The 21939-nt window shown below is 60.3% G+C and overlaps 1 protein-coding gene across 1 annotated transcript; it reads right to left on the minus strand.

Annotated features, from left to right (window-relative positions):
• Positions 1–2305: 2305 nt before the first annotated feature.
• Positions 2306–3675, minus strand: LOC117643272 (insulinoma-associated protein 1a-like). Its single transcript, XM_034382052.1, has one exon. It carries the CDS (start codon positions 3673–3675, stop codon positions 2422–2424), a length of 1254 nt encoding a protein of 417 aa, XP_034237943.1. The 3' UTR covers positions 2306–2421.
• Between the last annotated feature and the right edge of the window lie 18264 nt (positions 3676–21939).

Raw genomic sequence — 21939 nt, forward strand, 5'->3', positions numbered from 1 at the left:
AATTCTAAATCACATTTATTTCAAGCCACACTTTGCACATCCAAACCCACATGACTGCTAGGGATTTGGGGATGCAAACATGACCTTTTCTACCACACTAAAAATGCTGATCTAAATTTTCGAATGAATGAGATAAATAGTGAGTGAAAGATACAGTCTCTCTTAAGAGAGACCTCAGTTTACAAAAGAAAAGAGAAAAATATAGGATGCAAAAAGGAAGCAGTGCTTTTGCTCAGTGTGAAATCCACCATAGGGATATCCACCAGCTTTAAATCTGCACTGTTCTCGTTGACCCATAGTTCCGTGCTCTGCTTAAAACGCCATCAATTTACAGTGTCTCACGTTGCTAAGCTGTTTCAGGGTTTTTTTTAGCAAATACACCTAAAATAATTTGACTTGACTAGCAAAAGTGCCTTATGTTGACTAGAACAAGAAGCGTGAAAGTTCTCCAACTACCTAAACTCAAATTCACTGTACAGTTATTATACGGTCATCATCACAAAATATTCAAAAGAACAAAGTGACTTTATTTGACTGGATTGACCATCCACTGGCAAAGATTTTATTGTGACTAGAACAATCAAACTTAAAATTATTTGTTGTTTGCCAAAAGTTCCCACAAAAAGAGACTAAAGATATGAGAGATAAATAAACTTGATTTCTAATTGAAACCAATGACCAGATAGCTGACTAGATTGCTACTCATCACTTTGACTAGATGTTTCCCGCAACTCCCACATTGTTGACTAGAAAGTCACTGAAATGTATGACTAGAAATACCACGGCAAAGCAGTCAGCTCCGATTGACTGAACAACGAAAGATTCACTGTACAGTTATTATACGGTCATCATCACAAAATATTCAAAAGAACAAAGTGACTTTATTTGAAGCTCTGTTGACAAGACTTAGTCACCTACTACAGAACTACCACAATTTATGATAAACTCTGTTGACTAGACATTACCTTAACTCTAACATAAATTATGACTTCTTGTGACTAGATAGTTACTGAATGTTGACTAGATTGCATTTCCCTCAACTAGAATAAACTCTCTGATGACTAGAATAGAAATATTTTGACACTCCACCCCATCTCACTCCACCACCACCACATGGCTGAACTAGAATTACCAATATATTGAATGACTAGACTTTGTTTACTTTAGATGACTAGAATAAAAATTTGATTTGATGAAAAAATCAATGACTAGAATTATAACATTGGAATGCGCTCCCGAAAATGTGTATGACTAGAAATGACTAGCTTCAACTTTTTAAGCTGGTCCTTCCCCCATTCACCCCCCCCCCCCCCGGCCCCTTTCCGATCTTTGGGAATATGAACTGACTAGAATGAATGCTTTGGTCTATAAAAGAGACTTGAAGACTAGAATGCTATCATAATTTTACCAAGCTAAAGCTGACTACAAATGACTAGAGGAACTAAATGAAACTAAATGCACATGACTAGATGATTTTTCTTGAATCCCAGAAAGAGAGTTTGAGGGCCAAGCAAATTACATTGAAATAATGCTCGTGCAATTATCCAGAATCAGGGCATGTGCACTGTTTAAATGAAATTCACCCGGCCCAAAGAACGCTCATATCCGAGTATGCGCGAGGATCCGACGCCCAGCCAGAATAAGGAGAACGAAACGACGTCGATTCGACGAAGAATCGATGCAAAATCCGTCGATGTCGTTTCGAACACCCGATTCTGGCTGGAGCGCAGGGCTGCGGCAGACTCTCAAGAAATGACTAGAAAACGAACACTCAAGAACTTAATTTTAAGACTAGAGGGGTCCGAAAAACGGCAGAACAACTTGAGACGCTGCGAGTGAGAGACGTCGCAGAGCACAGGTCATAAAATAATCTTTGGACGTAGCTGCAGGGTCCCGCGCCGAGGCGGGAATCCGTAAGGAAAACTAAAGGTGACTAGACAGTACAGGGAATTCCACTTAACGCTAGTGACTAATGACTCACAGGTAAATACAGTGCGGTTACCAGCAGCAGTCTCCGGGACTGTCTTTGGCCGCTCTCACTGGGCTGGTGCACCGGCCAGTCTTATCACACAAGGCTTGCAGGGGACGCACCACAAGTCTGGCAGTCTGGACGCCGACTTGAGCACTCACCGAATTGTCTCTTGGGTCCAACAGGTTGGCGATGTTGGGGATGCGGGGGCGCGGGGCGCGGCCTGTTGCTTACAGCTGCATGTGGAACCTCCACAGGGGCGGCGCCGTGGCGGTGGCGGCGGGCGGCGGCAGCGGCGGCCAGAACGGCTCCCCGGCCGGCCCCAGAAGAGGCCGGTGGTGGTGGAAGGGCAGCGGGATGGCCCCCGGGCTGGTCAACGGGCTCGTCAAGGGACTCGATGAGGACACCGTGGAGGAGGGCGTGGCTGGGACGCCAGGCCCTCCCAGCGGATGTCAGTTGGCGGCCGTCAGCTGCAGGGGCATGTCCATGGACATGTTCATGCCCATAATGTTGTTTTCCAGGGTGCTGAAGCCGGGTACCGAGCTGGAGTGGGTGGCCAGGTGCTTACGGAGGTACGCCTGCCGCCGAAACCGCTTGTTGCAAACCGGGCACGGGATCTGCGGGAGGCTGGCGTCGGCCTCCTTGGCGTCGGGCTGCTCCTGCTCGTCCAGCTTGCTGGCCTGCTTCGAGTCGGCCAAGGAGGGCGCCGCGGTCTGCTTGGGCTTGTGCCAGCGCCGGTGCGACGCCAGGTTGGCGGGGCAGTTGAACACCTTGTCGCACTCGGGGCAGCGGTACTCCACGTGGACGATGCAGGAACAGCGGTGCTGCGCCAGGGCGAAGGCGTCGTCGTAGAGCTCGCGGCACAGCCGGCACACGTAGTCGCCGATCTTGTTCTCGATGGCGGCGATCTCCGCCTTGGCCTCCTCGGTCACCTCCACCACGTTGAAGGCCGGGTCGATGTCGCCCTTCCGCACCACCAGCTCGCTGTCCAGGACCTCGCCGATGTCCCGGATGATGGTGCCCGAGACGGGCGAGCTCTTGTCCTCGTCGAAGTTGAGCTTGCGGACGGCCTTCATCTTCTTGGCGGGCGCGACGGTGGCGGTGGGCTTGGCGGCGGAGGGCGGCCGCTTGGAGGGCGGCAGGCCGGCGACAGACACGTTGTGCACGTTGTGCACGTTGTGGTTCACGGCGCTGTCGTCGTTGTTGTTGCTCGGCTCCAGCTTGACGGGGGTCACGGACTCGTGCAGGCGCTTCCGACTGGACGGCGACGCCGGCGACGGCGTCGATGGTGGCGTGATAGGCGTCGCCGGCGTCGTCGTCTTGACGGACAGGTCCAGCGGGGGTGGCGTCGCGGTGGTCATCAGCGACAGCGGCTCGTAGCGCATCCCCGAGCCCAGCCCCGGCGCCAGCGCCGGCCCCAGGGGCATCATCGTGGGGGGCAGGCCGGACGGCAGGGGCAGTCCTGGCGGCGGCAGTTGCGGCAGGTACGGGTACAGGCTGTAGCGGTAGTGCAGGGCGAGGTCTTCCAGGGTGGTCATGGTGGAGAGTGGCGGCGTGGTGGGTCCTTCGTAGTCTTCGTCCAGGCGGTGGTGGAACAGTCCGTGGCCGAGGCTGCCGAGGCCACCTAGGGGCCCCACGGCGAGAGGGCCCATGGCAGGCAGCCCCGCGTGGTGCCCCAGGGGCAGCAACCCTCCTCGAGACATCATGTAGACGACTGGTCCTGCATCGCCGCGAGGGGCGCGGCGCGGCGCGGCGTCGGCGGTGTCGGGGCGGCGGTGGTGGCGCGGCACTCCCCCCGGCGCGGACTGGAGTGACGCGACGCGGAGCGCGGTGCGGAGCGCTGCCGCCGTGCGCCACGCGTGCGGCCTAGCGGCCAGCCTCAGTGTGAAGCGCGTCCTGGCGCGCCGCGTGCTTTTATTGCCTCGGGTCCGCGGGGTGCGCGGGGAGGTGCGGCGCGGGGAGCGGCCGCGGAGGGGAGGAGCCAGGGTGGCGCGCCATTGGCTGCCTCCGGCCCGCCAGCGAGGGAGAGCTCCCCATTGGGCAGCGGCAGTTGGGAGGGGCGGTCCTCGCACCCCCACTCCGTGGTTACTCAGCGGGCCCGGCGTCGGTGGCCAGGGGAAGGCCTGGCGCGGCAGGACATCGCGACGCCTGGCGACGCCGAGACCGACGCCGTGGTCAACGCCGTGATAGGCACCGTGGTCGCTGATGTGGTCGACGCCCTGCTCGCTCGGCCTAGACGCGAGGCGAGGGCGTCGTTCAGCTCGAAACTCCAAGGCGCCATGCCTCTGCCTCCAGCCCAGAGCGACGCGTCTCTCAGATTCCTCGTAGAGGGTGAAACTACCCCTTTCTGCCCAATTAGCGTGAGGTCTCGCGCGGCCACCGCGTGCAGTGTGCAGGCCGCATTCTCGGGGCTGCCGCTTCGCGCACCAAAACAGGCTTGGCCTGGAATGATCGAACGCTGGTTGAGGCCAGGCAATGCCAAGGGCCTGAAGGGTTGGCGGCGGAGGCGGCAACGGCCGTGCAGCCCCTGCACCGCCACCCCCCGCATCGCGGCACGCCGGCACATGAAGCTGTTGCTTGGATTTGCCGTTACCACTCTGTGCACAGCCACGCCGCGGCCCGTTGCATCTGCCGTCGCGGGTGTAGAGTGCTGTAGCGCCGCGGGTCGGGGAGGGGGTGCGGGCGTGGCGTGGCGTGGCGTGGCATAACCGTCGCACAACGATTAAACCACGGTCGTGCTGGTGGTGGAAGTAATGCCGCGACACCGACGCCGCGCCGTGGCGTGGCGTGGCGTGGCGGCGTCCACGTCCAACGGCCGGCTGGGCGGCCTGGGCGGCCTGCCCGCGGCGTGCGCGCGCCACTCGGGGTGCACGCAGTGCATTGGGGTGTTCCGGGAACACGCGACGCGCTGCACCGCGCTGCACCAAACCGAACCGAGATTGCTGCAAAGTGAAACGGCGAGACGCCAAGTGGCGCGGGGCGGGCGACGATGCCGACGATGCGGGCACACTGTCTGCCGGCCTGCCGCGGCCTGGCGGTGGGTACACTGTATCGCGTCTATATCGTCGCCCGATGCTCACTCGGCTGCTATTGCGACGCGTGTTTGCAGAGCGAGCCCCTCCACGAGCCCCCAGCACTGGTCCGCCGCGGCCCGACCGGCCTGTAATTTGATCGCATCAGATCGCGCCCTGCCCTGCAGACTGATTCCGAGAGTCGATTTCATCGCCGTCTCTCTCCTTGGGCGTCCCGTATCGGTGTGAGAGAGACAGAGCGACGAAAACGACTCTCGGAATCAGTCTGCTGTAACGGGGCGTATGTTTGTCGCTCGTGTTTGTTGTTACCTGGCCCCGGGCTCCCCGCCCGCACGCCCTGGTCAAGGGTCGCCCTCCGGCAGTGCCCCGGCAGTGCCACGGCAGTGCCCTTCCCTTCCACTCCCGCCACTGGACTGGACAAGGCCCTCGGCGTCAACACGTGGCCGGACCCAGCAGCTCACTCCGGCCGTGCTGTCCCTCTCGCACTCATGGGGCGTCGCGCAGCGCCGCGAGATAGAAACAGCACTGCCCGGCATCAGCCTGCTAAAAGGCCCGCGAGCCGTCAACGGACTGATTCCGGAAGTCGTTTTGTCGCTCTGTCCCTCTCGCACTCATGGGGCGCCCTCTGTGGGTGCGAGGGAGACGGAGCGACGAAAACGACTCTCGGAATCACTCTGCAGACGACGCGACGCGACTGCGGCGGCCTTGACCCTAATAAGCCTCTTCCCGGCGAAGACGCCGTCGCCCTCCTTATGAATGAAGCGGAAGGGAAGGACGTCTTGATAGTGGCACTTGTCCACTCACCTGCGCCGCCCCGCCCCCATTGATGGCCTTCTTATTCATCCGACCTGGCTCCTTAGGCGGGGCCGGGGCCGCCGACTCGGAGGGGGAGGGTGCCACCGTGCCGCCGTGCCGCCACTGCGGCGGTCCCTCCCTTCCTCAAGGAGTCCGCCACCGAGGCACGCGCGTGGCGGCGCACCTGCGTCTTGCTCTCGTTCCCCTCCGTCCAACCAGCTGACTGCGTGACTGCGTGACGTCAAGACGCTGTGACGTCATCGGGCGTCTCGCCAGGTGAGACCTCGGAGTTCGTCGCTCTGTCTCTCTCGCACCCCTCCGGGACGATGAGTGCGAGAGAGACACAGCGGTGAATCACAGTTCGGCATCTCAGTCTGCAGCAGACTGATTCCGAGAGTCGTTTTCGTGGCTGTCTCTCTCGCACTTATGTGGCGTTCCGTGTGCGAGAGAGACAGAGGGACAAAAACGAATCTCGGAATCAGTCTGGTCTCAGGAGACTGGAGTGGTGTCCGTGCAGATGCACGGTGTCGTGCTTGTCGGAGACACCGCCAGCCGATGGCTTTTGGCGTGGCATCGTCATCGTGCCCCTCGCGCCCCCTCGCGCTCTGGGGAGCTTGACGCGCGGCGCAGGCAGAAGTCTGGTCGCTCTGTCTCTCTCGCGTCCCTGAGGGACGCCATTCGGGCCACCCCGTGAGTGCGAGAGAGACAGAGCGACGAAAGCACCGTGTTGTTCGGGATCAGCGTCCAGGGAGGCGCGCCGCGGGTACCACCCGCCAGAGCCACTTACACTGCAGACTGATTCCGAGAGTCGTCTTCGTCACCCTGTCTCTCTCGCGTCCGCAGGGAATGCCCCATGAGAGCGAGAGAAACAGAGCGACGCAAAAACGACTCTCGGAATCAGTCTGCAGTCCGTCTCGACCTGGTCCGCGCTCCGCGGCGTGCCGTGCTTGGCTTGGCTTGGCTTGGCGTAGGAGGGCGAGGCTCTCGCGCCATACCTCGCGCTTTTCCGCACCGATGCCGCCGCGAGTGGAGGCACCCGGCACAGCGGAGGTGCACTGTAGACTATCAGTGCGTGCGTGCGCGCGCGCGTGTGTGTGTATGTGAGTGTGTCAGTGTGTGTGTTTGTGAGTGTGTGTGCGTGTGCGGTGCGCGGGGGTTGCAGGCATGTGTGCGCCGCGTAAAAGGGGGAACGACGGGGGACGCGGCGGGGAAGGTGAAGGGAGGGGGAAACAACGCCGAGGGGAGGCGACCCTCTGGCGCGCTCCCCCTCGCCGGCCTCGCCGCGCGCGGACCGCGGTCCACCTGGCCGTGCGTTCCTCCCCCCCCCCTCCTCCCCGGCACGGCGGCACGCGCGTTTTTAGTAGGCGGCGTGGCTCGGCGTGGCGCGGCGTGGCGTGGCGCGGCGTTCGTGATGTGATACCAGCGCAGGGCCGCGCCGGCCGGGCCGCGCCCTGTGCCGCGCTCCGCCTGGGCGCGCGCCGAAGCCTGAAGCCAGCGCCAAGAAACCGGAACATAATCACACAAGCATTGTCCGCGGCCCGTGCCGAGCCGCGCCGCGCCAAGCCGCAGCGTGCACGTCGAAAAAAGGAGAGAAAAAAGTCGGATGGAGAAGCAAGATTGTCGGGGTGCAGGGAAATGAGCACTGCGGAGTGTGGACGCTGGTAAAGACACTCACGCGTCGTGTCACGGCCGGGTGGCGCGTTGGCAGTGTGGTGACCGCTGGAAGTGGTCTCGTGCCACCGACGCTGCAATCCGGCGCTCTGTGCTTCCGGCGGAGCACGGGACTCGAATCGAGCGTCTGGCCCCACCAATGGATTGCTCTCCGAACGAGGAATCCATTGGTGGGGTCTCATGGTCAGTTACTCTGGAGCTCAAATCACGTCCGGAATTTTGACCGCCTCCACCAACACCGGCCTTCTGGCCCTACGGAGTCGGCCTTGTAGGTTGCTTCCACTCCCAGTGTTCCTTTGGACCTGTCTGGTATTGGCTTTCCGAGTCGATCTACCGTCTGCAAGGCGTCAAGCAGGATTATCCACCAAGGTGCGCGCTGACGCTTGGCAACAACCAGTTCCAGCTCCAGGCTGGAGCCTCCAGCGCGCTGGGGCGGCAACCGGAGGGGAAGGGTGCATCTAGCCGCGCTGGCAGCACGCTGGAGAAGACTGATGCACTCGGAGCCTGGCCCTGGTCTAGCCAGGTCTAGTCATTGTAGCACGCTAACCCGGCCCCTCCCTTGCCAGGCGTCTCTCTCTTTCCTTCTCGCTGTTCGTCTCTCTCGCTCGCGCGCACACGTGCCCGGTCTCCCCGCCGCGCCGAAGGTAATCAGGCAGGGGAGGGAAGCGCGGCCTGCCAGCTCGGCCAGGGCGGCACGCCGCGACGCGACGCCGAGCACAAGAACTGGAACGTCAAGCTTCTTTATGATGTTTGGCGACCCCGCCTGGAACGTGCCGCGTGCAGCTCCACTCCGCGTGCTCCGCGACGGCGGCACGAGCCGGGCGCGGACGGCGCGGACCCAGGGACGCCGACGGGGACGGGGACGCCGCCAGGGAGGCCAGGGTGCATTTTGCAGCTCGGCCCACTCGGCCCGCCCCCCTTTGTTCGTTGACCTTTGCAGCCGCGCCTTGCCATATGGCTGCAAAGGAATGGGGCGTGCGGGCAGCGGGCTCACTCGGAACAGTGCTCTGTCTCTCTCGCTCCCCCACGGAGCGCCCCGCGAGTGAGAGAGAGACAGAGAGTCTGCGATTGTGCGTGACACTCCGAGACACTCCCTCGGCGAGAAAGGGATGCGATAATGCCGGGGTAGGACGCGGCGACTCGCTGGAGAAAGTCGCCCGCAGCAGCAGCAGCACTCGTCTCGTCAGCGCCGACAGGCCGACAGCGCCAAGGATTAGCTGCCCGGCTGGAGTTCAAAACAAACCGAAACTTTCCTTTTGTTGTTTTTTGGATGTGTCTTTTTTTTTGGCCCCCGGCGTGCTACGCCACTGCCCTTGCTGCCGGCGGCGCGCCAAGGCGAGTCAGCGGGTCGCGGGGCGGGGCGGGGCGGGGCGGGGCGGGGTGGCGCGGCGCACCCTCCAGGCTTTATTTCGCGTCGGCCGTCCAGGTGCACGCCGTGCTCGCGGTGGCCAAGGCCTGCCAAGGCGCGGCGCGGTGGCGGGGCTAGCAGCAGGTAGGGGTCATGTCATCCGCGAACGCGCCGGGCGGGGCGGGGCGGGGCGGCGACGCGGCGCAGCGGGGACTCCAAGGTACGCCAAGTCTCGGACGGCGTGGCGCACGCACGCGGAGGGGGCGCACCCTTGCAAGCCCGCGGCGGAGGGGTGGCCGGCCACCCCGCCAGGCCCGCCAGGCCCGCCAGGCGACGCATCGAAGGTGAATAACAGAGGTCCGCGCACCAGTCAGGAATGCAGGGGCAGGGAGGGCCTCCAGGGAGGAAAAGCATGCCCGCCGTGGTGCGCGGCAAAATAGGCTGGCTTCCCGGAAAGTCCACACACAATACACATGACGACCAGCGGGGGCTGTGGCGCCATGGTGGCGCGATTTTGTTGGGCCTTTCTTGCTTTTCCAATCTCGCATATTTCCACCTTTGCACCAGTTCGGGAAGGAAGACGGCGACGACGATGGCAGCAACAACAGTGTCATTCTCATCGCCGTCAACTGCAACAACAACAACAAGAGCAACATCATCTTCATCAGTCGCGACAACAACAACCACAACAGCAACAGCGCCAACAGCCAGCAGCGCGCCCGGCAGCGTATGCCGCCCGGACGGAGCGGCGTGCGGCGTGTTGCCGACCGCGCGGTCCCAGGGGCGCTCGGCCTCGACGTGACGACGAGGACAGCGGGGAGCCACGTGCAAGTCCGCGACGGGGACAACGGCGGGGCTGCACTTGCACACTCACTCACACTCACTCACTCACTCACTCACTCACTCACTCACTCACTCACTCACTCACTCACTCACTCACTCACTCACTCACTCACTCACTCACTCACTCACTCACTCAAAAGCGGCAATTGCGGCCGCCACGCTTGTCGCGGCCCCTTCCAGCCATGCTTCCAGTATGGCCCTGTCGGCCCTGGCGTGCCCTGGGGAGTCGGGCGATATTTACTCGGCCAAACTAGACTGCCTGGCCGCGCGCCGCGCGCTGCGCCCAGTGTAGTAATCGCCTGGCGTATTAGACACAGCGGACTGTGTACACCGATTCCGAGAGTCGTCGCTCTGTCTCTCTCGCACCTATGCGGGACGCGCCGTGAGTGCGAGGGAGACAGAGCGACGACTCTCGGAATCGGCCTGCAGTGCAGTGGCGTGGCCAATCCGGAGGGAGGTGAAGGGAAGGGCCGACGCGTCGCCCGCGTCGAATCGCCACCACACCACAAAAACGCTGCAGCGTTACGTCGTTGGCGTTCCCGCTGGGCCGGCTGGGCCGGCTGGGCCCGCTGCCACTCGAATTGGACTGGCGTGGGGGAGGGTTCCGAAGTCCCGGAGGCTCACGGGGGCGGGGGGGGGCAGCGACCAGCCTAGAGGAACAGCTTCCCACATTCATAGCGCTAAATGTGAACGCATTCCACATTCGAGGCAAAAACGCCTGTACGTGGCACTTGGGGAAAGTCGGGCAAAATATTTTACCTCGCCCAAAATCTTGACTCCTTTGGGGCCGCCTCGCCGCGCGCTCCCGGGCCCAAATTTTTGTAAGTCCCATCGCCTCGAAAATTAGAAATAAACCCCGGGAACTGTGTACACCGCTGGCAGAGGGTTCCGTCGCCCCTGTCCCCTCTCGCCCCTATGCGGGCGCCGCCGGGTGCGAGGGAGACAGCGCAAAACGAGCCAGGGAATTGTCCCTGCAGTGCAGGGGCCCGCCCAATCCGGACCGGAGGTGTCGGGTGAAGGGCCGACGCGTCGCCCGCGTCGATCGCCGTCCATGACCCACCCCTTTAGTCTTTGGCGTTCCCCTGGCCGGCCCGGCCGGGGCGACGCGTCCCCGAATGGACTGGGCCGGGGGAGGGTTCCGCAGTTCCCCGGGGCCCCCACGGGGGCGGGGGGGGGCACGGCCCACTGTAAAAAGTTCCCGGAATTCATACCAAAACAGTGAACGCATTCCAACATTGAAGGCAAAAATCCGTACGTAGGATTTCCATTTTTTGGTTTTTGCTATACGCCGAAATGTATAGGACATTCCCTTCTCCCCCAACCCATTTGTATAGGAATTTTAAAAGTACGGTATCGCAAGAGGGTGAAACAAAGGGGGTTTGTTAGTCAACAGTTAACCGATCGCCTCTCCTCCTACAACTTTTAATTACGATTAATAATTCCCCTTGGCAACGGAAGTCCTGGCTTTGCAGAATGGCCGCTTCCGTGCCCCGTTTTCCTGGGCACTCGGGGGGGCGGGGTTCGGACGGGGTGCGAGGAGGCGCCCCCGAAAGAAGGCCACGCACATCGTCCACCGTAAACCCGCATTTTTGAGAAACGCCCTCGCTCCAAAAAACCTGCGCGACTTGTCCATTGGTGACCGGTCACCGCACCGGCGGATCGGCGGCTTTCCTTTCGTGTCAATTCCCAGGGACGGCGCCCCCTTGAAAAGTTTGCCTCTTTTCCCTTTCCCCGGGCCCGAAGCCAAATGGGCCGACAACGTCGGACAAGCCATACCGATGGTCATGGGTGTCCGAGTATGGTTCCAACGCGGCCGGTTATTCCAACATGTGTTGGATTTGGGTTTCAATACTTTTGGTTTGCACTGGTAGAACTCAAGCGTACACCTTCCTTCCAGCGGCGTCGTTCTCAGTGGGCCAGAGGACCGACGGCGTTGACGAGCGTGCATCGCAGATTAATAAAATCCTAATTAGAAAGTCAAAAGTCGATGCAAATGTGGAACTCTACAATGGTTACGTGACGGCGGGTGGGACTGTGAAGCTACTACGCTAACCTAGGTCGCCACCGCGAGCGTGCGGCGGCTCGGCGCGCGCAGCGCCATCTCGCGGCGACTCGCGGAACCTCGTCCGCGCGCGAGGCCAGTTTGAGCGGTGACAGTGGTTGATACGCTTAGGCTTCAAGCGTAGTGGTTGCTAAGCTTTGGCATCAAGCTTACCATCTCCGTTCCTCTCCCGCCTACCTGAATACACGGGAGAATTTCTTCCCTAGACTTGACTTCAAGCGTAAAGCTTTATGCTCGAACGAAGCTTCAGTTTTTCCAGTGTGCTGCGCTTCGGTTTTTCCCCAGTGTGCTGACCGAGAGTCAGACGGCATTTGCCGGGTAAATTACGAGACAAGATGCGATCGGTGGAAAGGCCGCGCGGCTCGCGGCGCCGCGGCCTGTCGCCTCGCCGCGGTGGCGTGACACAAAGTAAGCGCCGAGAGTGTTTGCCCAAAGTTTGGTCAAAATAATATATTTCCCGCCCCCAACGGCCGGCCGGCGTCGGCGAGCCCCCGAGCTGCGCGGCGCTACGCGGCGCCCGGCGAAGCTATTTTACTCTGTTCCGGAAACGAGCCTTGACCAGCGCGACCAGCGCGGTGCCTCGGACCTGGCGGTCGCGGCGGCCAAGGCGGCGGCGCGGCGTGCGGGGGGCGCGCACAGTGGTTCAGAAACGGAAAAAGCTGTGCAAAAGTCCTTTTTTCAACTTTGCGATTAGCCGAAAACGACTTTGCAATGGGTAAGAGGGATGTCAGGAGGGCCCAAAGCCGAGTTTGTTTTGCCCTGGTACCCCACGCACTCGCCAGGACAAGCGTGCCCGTTTCCGCTTCGGCGCTACGCGCGCGAAGCGAGTGGAGCGGCCGAAGTGTTCCGCTCTTTTGGCGGCCGCTCCTTGACGAACATGACAGGCTGGTTAAAATCTAAACATGCAGCAAGGTAGTCCAAACTCTCCTCTTTTCAACGGTGCCTTCAGATTTGCGCTCACTCATTCCGTTCCGTGTTAAATCTCTTTCTTTTGTGTCAATGCAAATCACGGTTTTTTTGACCACTTTTGGAAAAGATTTGCCTGTAACTTGTGTGGAACCTGTCGGAACCTGGAGATCTTGGGCTCATATTAAAGCTTATCATGTCAGCTTTCGAGCGCACTGCGCCGTTTTTGCATATACCTGCATATCCGGCCTCAAAACGGGCCGATGAAATGGATTATACTGACTGATGTCTCTTTTGATAATATTTTAAAACCCTTTTTCCCAAAAATAATGAAACACAAGGTGATGCACAAATACAAGCTACTTTTGTATGAAAGGGGCACGTCTACGATTTGAAATAACATCGGAAATGAATTCAGTGACCCCAGAAACGTATGAGCAAAGTGTAAACACAGCTTTTAAAACTGAAATTGAAACTAAGTGACGCTAGTAATTAAACGTTACGTCTGTGGTCCAAAGTAACGTCACGAATAGATTCAGCGACCCCGAAAACGTACAAGTACAGTACACATACAGCACCCCCCCCGCAAAAAAAAAATAAATAAATAAATAAATAAATAAAAATAAAAAGTAACGCTAGTGAATAAGCGTTACGTCAATGGTTCAAAACAACGCCAGAAATGAATTCAGCTACCCCAAAAACCCCTGGGGTGAAGTTTTCATACCAATATCTTAAACGGCCTGCCAACAATCTCTTTTGCACAGCTTTTTCCGTTTCTGAACCACTGTGGGGCGGGGCCCTCCAAGATAAACACCGCACTTTGAGCCATAAAGGCGTTAATGCGTTAATATTAAAGTTTACGACGCGGCAGGGAAACGAAATCACATTGCAATAAGACCGAGCGAGTCGGCGCGCAAGACCGAAGCCCAACCTGCTTGCGCGCTCGCTGTCCAGCGACGCCATTTCCACGAGGCGTCTCGTCGCTCTGTCTCTCTCGCTCTCACGGGGCGCCCCGTTTGGGTGCGAGAGAGACAGAGCGACGTAACGCCTCGCGGACTCAGTCCGGGCTGCGCGCAGAATGCGGTGTTATCACCGGCCGGCGCACGACAAACTACGAGTGTAAATAATACTCGCTAGCGGGGCGATTCCGAACAGCGTCGCTCTGTCTCTCTCGCACGCACGGGGCGCTGCGCGCGCTGCGCAGGGGTGCGAGAGAGACAGAGCGACGCTGTTCCGACTCGGCCTGCGGCCGCGGCTCATTAAAACCGCGACGAGGCCGCACACTTTCGTATTCGTACAGTCAGATCGGCGCCGCTGCGCCGCCAGCAGACTGATTCCGAGAGTCCTTTTCGTCGCTCTGTCTCTCTCGCTCCTATACGGGACGCCCCATGAGTGTGAGAGAGACAGAGCGACGGGAAGGACTCTCGGAATCAGTGTGCTGCATCCCCCACTCGGCCCGGCGGTTCAAGCTTGAAGCCACCCCCAGCCCGTCGCGCGCCGTCCACGGTCCCCCCACAAGCCGACGCACCGTGGTCTAGGGCGGCACACTGTGCAAGTCAGGCCTGCCGTCGGTCTATCTCTCTCGCACCGGTACGGAGCGGCCCATGAGTGCGAGAGAGAGAGAGAGCACAGGGCGTGCCACTGCCACTGCACTGCCAGCAGGGCCGCGGAGGGAGGCCATGATTTACCGCCGGCCACGTCAGTTGTTGCGCCCCCGGCCCCGCTTGCGCTAGCTCGCGCCGCCTGCACGCCGAGAGACCCGACGGCGCCTCCGTCTCTCTCGCACCCTCACGGCGCGCCGCGTGAGTGCGAGAGAGACGGAGCGTCCGGACTCGCGCGGCGGCACGGCGGAGGCGTGCACGCCGCCAAGCTGCAACCAAGTGCAAATTAAGCCGAGTCGCGCTGGCCGCGCCACTGCAAACATTACAAAAAGTGCAACAGTTCGGGTGTCTGTGTCTGCCAAAGGCGTTGCGAGGGAGTGAATATCAACATTGGATCGAAGGGATGTTTTATGCGCGCTGCGCGTTCGGCTGGACGGAAACTTAGTTTGGACTCGCCGCGGCGAGCTGCTGTAGTCGGGCACACCCCTCTTTGGGGGGAACGTGACGCGGACCGTCGCTCTGTCCCTTTCGCGCCCCCCACGGTACGCCCCACGAGTGCGAGAGAGACAGAGCCACGAAAACGACTCTCGGAATCAGTCTGTATGCCAGGCCAAGCCAAGCGAGACTCTGACGGAGTCCAGCTCGTTAACGCCAGCAGACTGATTCCGAGAGTCGTTTTCGTCGCGCTGTCTCTCTCGCAGCTCTGCGAGGCGCCCCATGAGCGCGACAGAGACAGGGCGACGCACGCGACTCTCGAAATCAGTCGGCTGGGCCAGGGGAGGACGGCGGACGGGGCATCGCTCAGCGCCCCGCGCAACACCGCGGCAAACTTCGGAGTGGCTTTGTTGTGGTGGACCTGGTGGACGCCGACGAGCACGGCGCCGCGGCGTTGGCGATGACCAGCGCGCCGAAGAGTCATTTCGTCGCTCTGTCTCTGTCGCACTCACGCCGGGGCCAGACGCTTCAACCTCATCATTACTGCGATACTGGGCAGGGAACTTGGGCTTTGTACCGAAACACCTCCCATCGGAAACCTCGACAACATCCGGCGAAAACGCGAGCTTGTGTTTCGGCCGCCTCTCCTCGCTTCTTCGAGAGCCACCCTCGGCTATGCCTCGCGGCGCCGGCCGGCTCACCTGAGTCTCGCCTTTTCTTTCCACAAGTTCGGCAACACTGCAAGTAATAAACTGAAATGAACCAATCAAGCAGCCCGGCGTCCGCGTGCGCCGCGTGCCGGGGTCCAGGGAGCGTTAAACAATTTTCGCAACTTGAAAAATGAAAGCGCCGCCGAAGCCAGCCCGACCTGCCGGGCGATTCAGAAGAGCGGCTTGTCGCTCTGTCTCTCTCGCACCCTTACGGAGAGACCCACGAGTGCGACAGAGACAGAGCGACGAAACGACTCTTCGGCCGGCAGGTCGCATTCCCGGGGCTCCCGGCATTCTTGGCCTCCACCCTCGCCCCCTTCTCGGAGGAGCGGAGCGCGCCACCTTGAGATTCTTGTTGTTGTTGTTGCTGCTGACGGCAAATTTAATGAATTCCCGCGGCACGGCGGCACTGCCGCGTGCAAACATGAAGCGGTTTGCAATTGGGCGGGGGCTAGGTTGTCCTGACAGTGTATGACGCGGCACCGCGTGCCACGCGTCTCGGATTTTGACGACTTGGGCGCGTGGCCGCTGCAGCAGCGCTCGCCCTCCGCTCCGCCGCTCCGCCGCTCCGCAGCAAGATGATGATAAAAGGCGGCACTCCGGGCGGCACCGCGGCGGCGGCGCGGCTCGACGGGCAGGTGTGCACGGCCGCGATTTCCACTACCTCCCTCTCCGCGCGGTCCTCGCGTCTCGCCGCGTCGCTGCTGCACCGTAAACTTGCAGTGGCGCGGAGCACTGCGGACAACTGTTGTTTCCCTAATATGCAAATCAGCACGCGCGGCGCGGCGCGGCGCGTAGCGGACGGCCAGGTGGCACACGCCGAGCTTGTAGTCGCCGCGGAGCAGCGCGCCAGCCCTCCGCCAGCGGACTGATTCCGAGAGTCGCCTCCGTCTCCCTCGCACTCACGCGGCGTGCCGTGTTGGTGGGAGAGAGACACGGCGGCGAAAACGACTCTCGGAGTCAGTCCGCTGCCGCCCTCCTGGCCGCCATGCTCCAGCGACCCGTCCAGATAGAGAGCTGAACCTGGCCGACCTGGTCGCGTGCATGGACACGCGCCTGCAGCATGCCGCCCCGGTGAAGCACGCGCTGAATTAGTAATGGACTCTGTTGCGATCGGGAGAGAGAAGGAGAAGATAAAGAGAGAGAAGGAGACGGAGGGAGGAAAAAAAGCCGAGGGATCCTGTCGCGGAGAATTTGAAATTGGCGGGCGAGGCGCTCGGCGACTGATGCGGATTCGATGGGACGCCGCTCTGTCTCTCTCTCGCTCACGGTGACGTGGATTTGATGACACGGGGCTCGCAGTGTGTGGCGTGCATTGGCTTAGGACCGTCTATCCGTCCGTCCCTCCGGTCTATCCCTCCGGGCCTATTCCTCTGGTCTGCCCCATCCGGATTCCTCGAAGAAAGGCGGGACAAAAGGTAGCCAAAGAGATTTCGTTATTATCGTGCTGGTGCTCCTCCCCTCGGACTCCGGGGCCGGGGTCCGGGGGCGGGGTCCGGGGGCGGGTCCAGGGCGGGGGCGGGGCAGTGGTCCAGCCAGGCTGCAGCCACACTGCTGGAGGCTGCGAGACAGGGCAGCGTGTGGGCAGCGTCTCGTCGCACTCACCGGGGGTGCGAGAGAGACAGCGCATGCCTCGTCGTCGGGGGGCTCAGCGGGTGCGAGAGAGACAGGCGGCGCCGTTCGGACTCAGCCCGCAGGGTGCAGGTCGTGTTCAATTGTAAGGGGATGGAAGTCATTCGAGGAGTCGTCGCGACGTCGGTAAACCGAATCGGGTTTCGTGGGCGGCAGCAGACTGATTCCGAGAGTCGTTTTTGTCGCTCTGTCTCTCTCGCACTCACGGGGCGTCCCGTATCGGTGCGAGAGAGACAGAGCGACGAAAGCGACTCTCGGAATCAGTCTGCAGGGTGGAAGGGCGGCAGGGCGGCCCCGTCGCCGCCACAGTGCCACCACCGGCAGGGCTTCGGTCTCCGTGGGAGGCGCGGGGCGGGGCGGGGCGCCGGACCTGCGATGCTGCTGCACGTCGTGTCCTCCTCAATCCTCCCCACGGCTTTGCACCGCCGCGCGACGCCACGGACGGTTACGAGAGAATATCTTGTTTCACTCTATCTCTTTCCGTCCGATTGGCGACTGGCGGTCTCTCTCTCTCTCTCTCTCTCTCTCTCTCTCTCTCTATTGATAGACTCGGCGAGGCCGCCCGGCGTACAGCAAAGCCCCTCCACTGGCTGTGACGTGACATGCCGAGCCAATTTGGCAGGCCGCACTGCCACACTGTCGCGCCCTCCGCCCGCAGGCTGCACCCGAACGCCGTCGTCCCGTCTCTCTCGCACCCCTGCGGAGCAATGCGGAGCCATGTGGAGCAGCCCGTGAGTGCGAGAGAGACGGGGCGACGAAAGCACTGCCGCTGTTTCGATGTTGGCCCGCCGTCGGAGACCCCGCGGAGAAACTGCATTGCGAATAAGGTCCAGCAACCCACCCCCTCCCCCCCCAAACCCCGCGATGCAAAAATGCAAAAAGCAAAGAGGTGGGCACGCACGGCCCGGGGGGGGGGGGGGGGCGACCTTCCTGGAACGCAGCCGTCAGAGAGTCGGACATCGTCTTCGTCATCCTGGTCAGCAGAGGCGCGAAACGCAGCAACGCCCGAAGGAAAGCGTTAAATCACGCTTGCAGTTCTTCCAGTGTCCCCGACGTCGTCACCACGACACTCACCTCCACCTGCTCCTCTGCCGCCCGCTGGCTTCTGGCCTCCGTGGGGGAAAGTTCCTGGGCCGGACCGGGACGGACCGGGACGGCACCCTATATGATTTGGCACGCCGGAAAAAAATAGTCCTCCCTTTCATACTTTGAGAGGCGCGGCGCAGCCCGCACCTACAAAGGCGGCGACCCACGCGGCCACGCGGCGACACGCGTGGCGTGGCGTGGCGTGGCGCGGCGTGGCGCGGCGTGGCGCGCCTCCTTCTTCGAGTCCGAATTCCCTGATCCACTCAGGTCCCCCGGTGTAAGCCCTTCAAGGCCCGCCCTCCCTTGCAGACGACGCCACGGCCTCGCCACCACCCGCCTCGACGATTTCTGCTTCGGACTTTCATCGGACGGACAGACAGACAGACAGACAGACAGACAGACAGACAGACAGACAGACAGACAGACAGACAGACAGACAGACAGACAGACAGACGGACGGACAGACGGACAGACAGACGGGCAGGAGATCGCGGCCCCGTCCCGCGGGGTGCTGCTCTTTGTCACCACCACAATTTTTCTGTCCAATTAGAGCGCCGCACCGGCTTACAGGTCCTGTCTTATTCCCCTGGAGAGACTCCGGAGCTCGCTCTGGAGTCGCTCTGCAGAGGGCGAGGCGAGGGCGGAGCGGGGCCGCGCCACCGCCGATGAGACGGCCAAAATAAATACACAGGATTAGCCATCGGATTTCGGGGCAGGTCTTCGAAACGGAGTCTCAAAGCCCGCTGGAAAAGTAATGAGACCGCGCTGGCATAGAGAGTCCCTCTTAGAGAGACACCACTGACTGCAGGCCACCCTGCAGCTCCTGCAGGCACTGCTCATGAGAGCTCTTAGAGTGACATGACATCGTTGCGGGGAAAGTCATGATCCGGCCAAAAGAACCACTAGCACTTTTGGAGACACTCCGAAATTTCTTAAAGAGACCCGAAATATCTGAAAGAGACTGCACGGTAAAAACGGAACCTGGTTTTCCCAGGAAGCCTATGGCAAAGCCACAGGCGATATTTCCAGGTGGTTCCGGGGAAAACCATGGACCACTTTTACCGTGTGTTCCGAATCTCGTAGAGAGACTCAGAATCTCTTAGAGAGATTTTGTTCTAACTAAAGGGGGTGGCCCACTGCAAGGGTCATGCACGGTTGCTCGCCGCTTCCGTCTCCCCTTCACCAACGCCGCCGCGATCCCCGATTTCACGGCGACGCCTTCCTTGGTTTCTTGACCCCTCCCCCCGGTGTAAAGAGAGAACCCAAAACGATCGCGACGTGTGTACGTATTGGCCTCGGGGGTCCCGTCTGCCGTCCCGCCGCGTCCCGCCGCGTCCCGCCGCGTCCCGTTGTCCACGCCGCGGCGCTGTACGCTACGCTGTAATTCGATCCGCGGTTTCGACGTAATGTCCTCCCTGGAGGCCGTATTAGAGTACATCCCGCACGCGTCGCGCCGCCGCGCAGCCGCGTTCCACCGACTCAAATTGTTTTCCCAGTCGTCGCAAAGCACCGCGCCTCGCCCGCCCGTGAGAGACAGAGCGACGAAAACGACTCTCGGAATCAGTCTGCAGTTCGTCGCTTCCGCGCGACGTGAGGCCATATGGCGCCGGGGAAGTAGCCGGCTGATTATCAAATCAAAACGAAGGGAGGCGGACGCAGCGGACGCAGCGGACGCAGCGGACACGGCCATTAGAGAGCGTAATTTGATGAGGCTCCGGCCAGCAGGCCGCTTCGCTTCCGGATGGTGTGCCCTGTCTCTCTCGCACTCCTGCGGCGCCCCTACAGTGCGAGAGAGACAGAGCGCGGAGTGCAGTGTGCGTGCGCGCCACGCTGGGACGGGGACGGACACTCGCCGGACTCGTTTTTCGAGCACTCTGCGTGCTCCTCGAATGACTCCAGCGAATCTATTGACTCGAAACGAGCACGTGATGGCATCAATCGGTTCCTCACCGGAAAGGCAATACCGTTCGTGTCATCATGCGCTGATTCGGGTAGGGGGGCAAAATCAGTGCCTTTTTGCCCACCTTCCAGGCGGCCTATCTAGTACCCAAGGACGCAGTGATGACCCCCACTGCTCCTCCCCTGGGTCCGCGCCTGTGGTCTTCGGACTTGTCTACGGCAAGTCGCCATCGTCACCGCCTTTGGGACCGCAAGCCGGTTGACCATGCTCCGGAGACTGATTCAGAGAGCCGTTTTCGCCACCCCATGAGTGCGAGAGAGACAGAGCGACGAAAACGACTCTCGGAATCAGTCTGGTGCTGCTAAGGCGGCACACTGTACGTGGCGCGCTCCCCGGGGAGTCCGGCTTTGCAGGTCGTCCAAGGACAGTCCAAAGGATGTTCCGCTCCAGCGGCTGTCCAGGCGCTCGGTCTGCACGTCGTTATCCAGCACGCTTCCACGCTATTTCACCTGGACAGTCTTTTGCGGCCCTCAAGGCCCTCGGACGCGCGGTCCTGATGGGTCGCTGGGTTTAAGAAAGGGCCGCTTACACTCAAAAACAGTGTCCCGCCTTGCCCCGCGCTCCTCATAACAGAGAGTCTATCAAAATGCCCGTGCCAGTCCTTGTACGGGTCGCGGCGCGCCTGCACTGGGGTGACGGATGAGAGAGCGCCGGCAGACCCTTCGAGGACACCACCTCCCCCACGCCGCGCAGCGCAGCGCAGCGCCACTGCCAAATCAAATTTTCCAATTGATACGCCGCCGACCGGCCAGACGTACAAGTGTGAGGTCTCTCTCTCTCTCTCTCTCTCTTGTCCGCACTCCTCGTCGCTCGATTAGCTTCGTTTTTATCAAACGCTCCCGGCAAATCAAACTGGCTGGAAGGAAGCGCGCGCCCGTCTCGTCTTGTTGCACGCATCGCGTCACCGGCCGGCCCAGTTAGGGAGTGCAAGGGAGTGGCAACTTGGAAAAAAAGTTTTCGAACTCTAGGTGTGTGTGTGTGTGTGTGTGTGTGTTGAACTCGTAAACGGCAAGAGTTACAAGGGTCGTAGTTCAAAAAATTTAGAAAAAAATTAAAATTTTGAAAGTGGAACTTAGAAAAAATTACAGATAGAATTCAGAAAAATTTAGAAATAGAATTTAGAAAAACAAATTGTGTAGAAAGTTGTGCAGTGATACACTCAATTTTTTTTCTTGAACCAAAATAATAAACTTGCATTGAGCAATGACTTTGCATGTTTCAAGTCAATTTTCTTTGGTTCAAGGAGCGGATTTTTGGGGTGTTAATTCAAAAACGAAGTCGGACTTTCCGGTGCGTGGGCACGACGACGCCCTCGCCAACAAGTATTTCTCGCTGTGGACGGTGTGTATCTTGTCGGGACGAGCTCTATCGAAATGAATGGCTGAGCCCCCATTGTTTTTGTAAGGCAGGCAGGTGAAGGCACGGGCGAGGGACTGCGAGGGACTCCCCAGCTGCGCCGCCGCGCCGTGCCGCGCCCCCATCGCATCCGCCGCACGCGCCGAGCACGAGCAGGGCCTGCACGGCCTGCACGGCCTACACGGCCTGCACGGCCTGTGCGGCCCCGGGGGGAACCCTCATGTTGTGTCATCTGCGAAACTAGCATAACGGCACTCAGGCCGACTCAGCCTGGCTGGCACACTACACTAGCACGCGTCTATCGGGACGGCGAACACTACCCATCCACAGTGGGCCAGAAGACCGGTGGAGGCGGCCAAAAATCTAGATGCATTTTGAGCTACCGAGTCGCTAAATTGGACTGGAACCGAACGTGTGACCCCACCAATGGATTGCTCTCCGAACGAGGAATCCATTGGTGGGGTCACACGTTCGGTTCGAGTCCTGTTTAGCGACTCCGTGGCCACCTCCATGTGAAGAGAATGACTCATACC

The sequence above is a fragment of the Thrips palmi genome, unplaced genomic scaffold (genome assembly GCF_012932325.1).
Source record: "Thrips palmi isolate BJ-2018 unplaced genomic scaffold, TpBJ-2018v1 HiC_scaffold_17, whole genome shotgun sequence".
Lineage (NCBI taxonomy): Eukaryota > Metazoa > Arthropoda > Insecta > Thysanoptera > Thripidae > Thrips > Thrips palmi.

What these genes read in the sequence shown, in the direction of transcription:
- LOC117643272 (XM_034382052.1), bottom strand. Translation starts at nt 3,675, where the DNA reads ATGATGTCTCGAGGAGGGTTGCTGCCCCTGGGGCACCACGCGGGGCTG.